General features: G+C 43.3%; 1 protein-coding gene across 1 annotated transcript; it reads left to right on the forward strand.

Annotated features, from left to right (window-relative positions):
• The first annotated feature begins 363 nt into the window (after window positions 1-363).
• Window positions 364-4,234, forward strand: LOC139413003 (protein sprouty homolog 2-like). The gene is made up of 2 exons (XM_071159963.1): window positions 364-791; window positions 2,357-4,234. Exon 2 carries the CDS (start codon window positions 2,408-2,410, stop codon window positions 3,455-3,457), a length of 1,050 nt encoding a protein of 349 aa, XP_071016064.1. The 5' UTR covers window positions 364-791; window positions 2,357-2,407; the 3' UTR covers window positions 3,458-4,234.
• The last annotated feature ends 4,072 nt before the right edge of the window (window positions 4,235-8,306 follow it).

Consider the following 8,306-nt stretch of genomic DNA (forward strand, 5'->3'; position numbering starts at 1 on the left):
ACCCTACACCTTCTCTATTATCAATAGTTTCAATTGCAATAACCATTGGAAACAGAAAAATATAGTATATTGTTTTGCAAGAAAGTATACTTTTAGAACTGGATTCAGTTCTACTACACACGATTTGAACAAATGCTGCCTATCAAGCTGCAGACCTGATATTCCTTCAATTAACGTAGTCTGGGCTATGTTAGAACGTTTTGCAATGCCTTAAGTTTTGTCACTGGGAATGTGGCCCGTCCCTTTGCAGTTGGGAACAGTTTGATAGCACAAGGGTGTGAATGCGAGCCCTGTAGCTACAGCCAATGAGCTGGGACCGGATACAAGATATCCTCTGAAACAGCAACTGCTTTGTCCTCCCTCACTTCCATATGACGCCATTTACAGCATAAACCCGACCTCTTCTCCGGAAAGAGGAAAAAACAAGACGAGAAAAACTTGAAAGCACCTCGGCGTGTAAGGCAGCCAAACATTCAACAATTACAGCGAGTATTTTTTTCGAACTCCGGCTTACGTCGGAGTCCAACAAACTGAACGGATTCAAAAGTATCGAGTGCGCATTTTCACTTTTCTAATTTACTAAAAAAGTGGAAAGTCAGCAAGCCCTTAGTGATTGATTCGTTTTTGGCAGTATTTCGCCTCGGGTACTCTCGCAGTGGCTATGTTTTTGATCTCTTAAAATTGGAATTTGGGAATATTGTTTGTAGCTACTTTATCGTTGCACTGGATCGTGTGCACTTTCAGATTTAGGAATTTAATACAACAAACGGGGCTGAAGTGGTGCGAACACGGTGAGTTCGTGAAAACAAGTTTGTACTATTTCAACAACAATGTAGCCTAACTATGGCCGTTACAATGTTTAAAAGTTGTAACATAAGAGTAGCCTTAACAATTCTGCATTGTGCATGCTCTCGGACTCGGGAGTTCCAACTGCCGACCCGCATTGACTTTCCCCATCCTCTCTCCAACCTTCCCCGTGCAATCCCAGCATTTTCTCACCTGAATAGGCCTACAGCTCCTTGCTCTAAAAAGTAGGGTTTTAGTTTCCCCCCTTCTGATTAATGTTCTAGACATCACCCTCTTATTCAAAAATGGATAGCCTGTCAGTAGATAATACATTTTGACTAGATCGATTTAGTAAATACAAATCTGTGAACGGTAGCCTACACATGAACACAGATTTAGCGCAGTTTAACATTGTTTTTGTTTTATATTCAGAACAACAAAAATAGAGGGCTCTCTTACATTATAGAAGAAACGTGGAATGATAAAAGTCAATATTTTTGTATTGATGTTTGGGTGGGGCTATTGGTGTTTAAGTTAGGCTATTTCATAATAGGAAATTAGGGGTTTTACTCTTCTGACTCGCCAGTCCATTTGCCTATCAAATGCCCATCTCAAATGTCATGATAGTTGGGCTCATCCGCTGCCACACACACGCACACACACACGCACGCACGCGCGCGCACTCAAACAAACACGCGCGTCATGCACACCATGATTTATTAGGCTAATAATTGCCTCCAGAGTGAAATAAAACAATCTTTAGAAATGTTCAATTATGAGTCCCTCGAAACTAGCAATCATTTCTTTTTCACTCATTTGGAAATGGTGGCAACACATCTAAAGTCTCTAACTTCTAGTTATGGGACATGTGAGGATGCAAGTATGTGCATGATGACATGTTTGAGTGCCTCAACTTTTGTTGAAGTTGTAGACTAGGCCTGTCTCAGCATTGCCGTGTGTTCTCTTCCTTGCATGCTCTTTATATTCCCTGTTTATATCTCATGTAATGGAAATAGTCGGTATGTACCTAAATCCTCCAATCAGAATGGCCTAACATGCCTACTGTCAATTTCCCAACATACAGAAACATAATCAATCCACTGACTGTTTCATTATGTTAAATCTTTCTTTTAGTTCTCCTGTCATGTGAAATGGTAAACAAATGGTGAAATGTTGCCTTAGAGGTACTGTTAGGTATATATTTGGTTGTTGTTACCTATCGCATCCTTTTAACACCAAACAGAAAGTGCCTAGGGTTAGGGGATATGATTGGAATTGAAATTGGGCATATGCTTACACTTTTACATTGGAACAGTAATTCCTAATGTAAGGTGTTGATATATTTGTCACGCAAAACAACTCCAGTCGATAGCTAGACAACCCATGTTGCCAAACCCTTATCTCTTCAATGCAAATTTCAGTGGTGTGTGTGTGTGTGTAGAGTTGAGATTTGCATATCGTATGTATTTGCCCACGCAGTTGTATCATCAGTTATGATTTACATAGGGTCGTTTCTACTCAAATGTCACCTTGTCGTCTCATATATATATTTGCCTGTCTTTCTCTCCAGGACTTCAGATGTGTTCAATGCCAGCCGGAGGGGTCCTTCTTCAGAGCCAAGATGGAGACCAGTACTCAAAATGGCAGTGGTGGCGGAGGGTCGGCCGGCTTGCTGCGTGCTCTGCGTGACAGCGGGAGGCTACACCGGCCTCACCATGCCCAGGAAGGGCAGCCCGATCCTGGGGTAAACCCCGGCCAGCAGGCCCCTGTGCTCTCGCTGGACCAGATCAGGATCACCGGGAGCAGTAATGAGTACACAGAGGGACCAACGGTGGGACCCATTGTGGTCCCTAGGCCCCCTGGCTCGTTGCCCACCCAGCAGAAGAACGACCTAGGCCTGGAGACCAACGAGCAACTGGAGCCCCAGGACCCCAGGCCCAACCAGAGGAACTTACTCCCCCAACTTCAACAACATCCCCAGCCCACACACTCCACAGTCCCCCTTATGGATGCCCCATCTCTTTCTTCTAGCACAGAGGGCTCCAGAAACAGCCCGAGGACCAGTACAGGCAGCACGTCTTCCGTGCAGAGGCTCCTGAATAGCCCGGAGATTAGCGAACAGATAATCAGGACCCAGCCCATAAGTGTGGAGCTTAAACAGGAGGAATTGAAGCCCCTGGCGAGTATGGCTGGAGGGGCGGTGGTGGTCACGGTGCCCGGTTGCGGTGCCCCCGCCGTTAGGGAGGGGCTGCTGGGTAAACACGCCTACCGCTGTGAGGACTGTGGCCGGTGCAAGTGCCAGGAGTGCATGTGCCCACGTGCCCTGCCCTCCTGCTGGATGTGCGGCCGGCGGTGTGTGTGCTCGGCGCAGAACGCGGTGGACTACGGGACTTGCGTGTGCTGCGTCAAGGGCCTGTTCTATCACTGCTCCAGTGACGACGAGGATACATGCGCCGACAAGCCCTTCTCCTGCAGCCAGTCGCACTGCTGCGTGCGCTGGTCGGCCATGGGCCTCCTTTCCCTGTTCCTACCCTGTCTCCTGTGCTACCTCCCAGCTAAAGGGTGTCTCGCCGCGTGCCAGAGCTGCTATGACCGCGTCAAGCGACCGGGGTGCCGGTGTAAGAACACTAACGTTGTCCACTGTAAGAGCGTTGACTGTAAGCCAACGTAAAGGGAAAGTACCTTGGGTGTTGTGTAGAATTGATGGGGGTTTGACAACTTTGGGCGACTGAAACGATCACCTCATCACGTTTTGGCCCAGTAGTCAGAAGTTGATTGGGGGATTGGCTAAGCTGAGCTGTTTGACGTGGTTTGTGTCATTTGTTTTCAGCTATGGTTGTTAATACTGGCTGCTTGATCACCAAGTGCCCTGATTTTGTACTGTTTTAATCGAAGTCCAGAATGTTAGCCCTTTTGCCATTTAATACAACTGATATGCTATGGACAGACTCTCCTGACTAACTTGTTTGTGAATAGTAATCGCAAAAGTATGTAAATTAGCAAATGACCTCCTCAGAGATTTTTTATTTTTGTATATATAATATTTCAACTGTGAAAAGCATTCTGCCAAACCAGAGGCACCTTGATGATAGATCCATATATATTATGTAATACAATGTTTTAATGTTGTACATTCATGGAAATGTATATCAATCATTTTTGATGTTTGCCTTATAAGAGAAGGACATTTACACATCTTATCCCTTCAACTCTACTTGTAAATTGTACAGTGACCCTATAAGAAAATCTTTATTTTCTAATTTCAACATTGTTTTAGTGGAAAGAATATTTATTTGAAGTTTTATTATTTTATAAAGAAAATATTTATTTCGAGAAGCATCTTAAAAAAACATCAGCCTGTTCAAGCAAGTTAGGGTGGCTAGGGTGTCAAATTGGATGCATATGTTCACTATGAAATAGAAAAATATATTAACGTTTGAAATTAAAACCCTGCTGTTTTTGTCAGTTTTTGTGTGTGCATGCCCAGTATCTTCAAGCTCTTGTCAGGGTAATGTTTTATGATATCAGATTGGGACACTATCTTTTATTGACTGATATTCCAATGCACACTTTGCCAGCTTGACATTATGGCTTCACTGCCCAGATCCAATCCTTTGGAATCTTTGTAATAACCCAAAATGCTACACTGTCAGAGTCAGAGAAACTGACACTTTACATTTAGACTTTTCAGTTCTAGATGGATTAAAAAGCAGAACAATAAGGCTATATGGATTTGAATCAGAACTCATTTATGTATCTTCATGTAGGAGAGGAGAATGTTGACTAAACTCAAGATCTCCCACCCATCTACTCACTTTAGTTCAGTAGAATGTTTGAGAGAAGTCTGATTAGCCTCCTCTTCTGAGGTATGTAGCTAGGGGGTTAGAGCAGAGCAGTAACTCACTAACCCATCTGTGTTTCCTGTGTGCCAGATGGTAGGGAGGAACACACAGCCACATGGTCTTAGCCCCACATGTTCCACAGCTTCAAACTCAAAACTTCAGAGACCAAGAATGAGGATTTCTCACTTGACCAAGTAGCATCACTAGCTATGTTTCCATTAACTTGTCCAGTGATTTTATTTTTTTTAGTCGACATTTACAGTTTGCCAAGAAAATAAATGTGACTATTGCATGCTACGGCGCGTTTCCATTGAACTAGCTGGGCTTAATGACATGTCACCTAAAAAAACACTTTTTCGCCAAAAACCTAGTGTCGAATTAATAAACTGGTTGAACTGTTTCCATTTAGGTAAATTGCGCATTAGGCCCAATAAATTGGCGACAGTCTAGCCCATGCTCTCCCACCTATCGGTTTCATATCTCAGGTAGCCTGCGAAAGCCTTGATAGAATGCAATAATTGACTAATATTTGCCATATAATTGGATGGTAAAATTTGCATCCAGCCAACCAGAAAAGCAAGGCAAAGCAATTAATGCATTCTTGAAAGTCAGAACAATCCTTGTCATGCAAAGAAACATTATTATATTTTTTTTTTATTGTTGAAAAATGTATTTCGCAAGCAGTAAGCGTTTAGAATTTAATGTGGAGTGGAGCTTTATAGTTACGTGATGACCTTAAAAATGATCATAATGTATTCTAAAAACCGTTTTCCATCATTTGTCGCAATAAAGAGTACTTATGTAAATGTGATATTTCAGTTATTTTCTTATTTGCAAACATTTCTAAAAAAAACAGTTTTTGATTTGTCATTATAGGGTATTGTGTGTAGATTAATGTGGGACAAAAACAAAATGTGGAAAAAGTGTAGAGGTCTGAATACTTTCCGAATGAACTTACTTTAGTAACTGAATTATCTTTAACCAAGAGAGATTGTTGGAAATAATCTAGTTTACCATAACTAACAAAACGCAGACATTTTCACTTCTTAGTCAAACTCCAAACCCCTACACTGTCCTTGATTCCAATTTCCTATTTTGGACAGCCAGACTAGACTGGATCATTTCCCCAAACTGATTAGAGCTATGAAATAAGGAAAGAGCCATACTGTACGAGTTCACCTCCAAGGGAAACATCTGGCTTTCGTTGGATCATTTTACTGGGGCTGTGAACTGTGGCTCTGCATTGGGAGGGCCATCGTTTGTAGCTGTGGGAACACATTATTTGGTTGTCCTCTCATTCAGGGTAGCCTAGTGGTTAGAGCGTTGGACTAGTAACCGGAAGGTTGCAAGTTCAAACCCCCGAGCTGACAAGGTACAAATCTGTCGTTCTGCCCCTGAACAGGCAGTTAACCCACTGTTCCTAGGCCGTCATTGAAAATAAGAATTTGTTCTTAACTGACTTGCCTAGTTAAATAAAGGTAAAATAAAAAACACACTCAATGGTAACATCGTATCAGAAGTGCTCCCTCAGTCTAAAGCTGACAGGTATAACACTTCATTACTTGTTATAACCAGGTACAAGCCCTTATCTTATTATAAGGCTTATACTATGTTGTGTCTATCAGTGGCTGTTATTTAGTCAGGATAATTATGATGTCATAAGAAAACAAGGGGTTCATTCATGCTGACGAGAAGTCTTACAACGTGAATATCTTAAATGTACGTGTTCCTTGTGAACACGCAGCAGATGGCCTTACCCATAGAGAAGAAAAGGAACCAAGATAACATTTGCTCTGTTGTATTATCAATGGTTTTGCCAGGAATTCCTCTGGTATGGAGTGTTCCTCTAGGCTAGCTGTTTAAAACATAAGCCCTGTCACCGGTTGAAGAACACGCGGACATGTTTGGAACACGGTATGCATGGCGAGCGTTGATTGACAAGCCCAGTCTGACCTGCACGCACTTGTTTGTTATTCGTCTCGGAGCTTGAATGACAGTTCGTCTCACCTCCCCCTTTCATATAATTATCCCCTTTCCCCCATTTAATCAGCGGCGGGGGGAAAAAAACTCCCATCAGAGTGCATGGGGTTTTTAATGTCACAGTTTGGCAAGGCTTCCCCTTGCCACTATTGTCTTAATGGTTGGATAGAGAATAGAGGGAAAAGGCGGTTGGGGGTGGTTGGGAGGAAGGCCCGCAAAGGGTTAAAGACATCACTTTAAATGACAAAGGGCTAACAGTTTACCCTGCATTCAGCCTCATGTATTCATCCTATTTTCTATGGCCTCTACTATTTTGGCTCTCTAAGCCCCTCTCAACTACCTGCCCCTACTTGGTATTCTCAGAGCAACATTTTTGGGGGTTTCAGAGAGAGAGAGAGAGAGAGAGTGAGAGAGAGAGAGAGAGAGAGCGAGAGAGAGAGAGAGCGAGAGAGAGAGAGAGAGAGAGAGAGAGAGAGAGAGACTGAACGCGCACAAGCGTTTCTGGTTGCAGACAAGGGACACCAGTCGTCAACATGTTATGGGTTCACCAGCTACAAAAGCAGTACTGGGAGGGGAGCTGAAAACTGACACCCTTTTGAAAAGGCGCCATTCTGGGTGCATGAGGAGTTCATGATGGTGTGGAATATGGAACTTGCATATTGGGAATGATGAGTGGGTCAGATGAATAAGAGTTGGATTAACCTGAATACAGGATCAAACATCCTGGATGTTTTCCTTTCACTGTTACATGACTCTATTAAATATAGCAGACTACTTTTTTTCAGCGATGAACAATGATTAGAAGATGGAAAATTATATTCCCCAATTTTTCATGGTCCTAGTCTCTCAGGAATACTTCATATACTGTTTGTGGTGTGTCATCACCACTCCTCTGAACCGAATAGCCATGATGTCACATTCTGATGATAAAAACCTGACAAACTACAATTTTCCCTAGGAAACCTACATTTACCACAATACCCCTCCACTCCCACCACTTCCTCCTTAACAAACACCGAAAAACACAGATTGGTTGCTCACTCATCCAAAGAAAGAGAGAGAGAGATATAGAGAGAGAAGGTTCGTGTGCGTGTCCCTCATTGCAGCCAGTGACTTGGCAGAGGCAGCGATTGGAGCGGGCCCCAGAATGGCTCTTTGTTGGTTGTAGCCAGGCCCCCGCGCTCCAGCGTTGCTGTGAAGCGGAGTGCTATTGAATCTGCTCACCAAGGCAGAACACTCAACAGGAAGGAAGGAAGGAAGCAGACATTCTTTATACCCCCATTGTCTGACCACTGGGCTTAAGCAATCAAACAGCTATGTGGGGAAAGAGCACAGAGAGAGAGAGAGAGGGTAAGGAGAGAGACAGAGAGAGTAGGGAGACACACTCACGCACACACACAAAGGAGAGCGAGAGAGCTCACCAAATAGGCAGGGTACTGTGGGAGTTGGGGAAGGGATAGGTATCTAAGCCCTGTCTGTAGTCATATATACTTTCTACCATCCTGTATTTCGAAGCTGGGAGAAAAGGATTATATTCCAGAACTTAAATATGAACCATGTTAAATGGGAGAGAGGGAATGAGACATTTTCAGAGTGGTCGCGGAGGAGCTGTGGTTGAATGCTGCAAATTTAGCGAAACACTTCACTAGCCCCATCTGTAAGTCTTTACCGTGGCACCAGCAAGCTTTTTTCAATCGT

This window comes from Oncorhynchus clarkii, chromosome 7, assembly GCF_045791955.1.
Source record: "Oncorhynchus clarkii lewisi isolate Uvic-CL-2024 chromosome 7, UVic_Ocla_1.0, whole genome shotgun sequence".
Taxonomy (NCBI): Eukaryota; Metazoa; Chordata; class Actinopteri; order Salmoniformes; family Salmonidae; genus Oncorhynchus; species Oncorhynchus clarkii.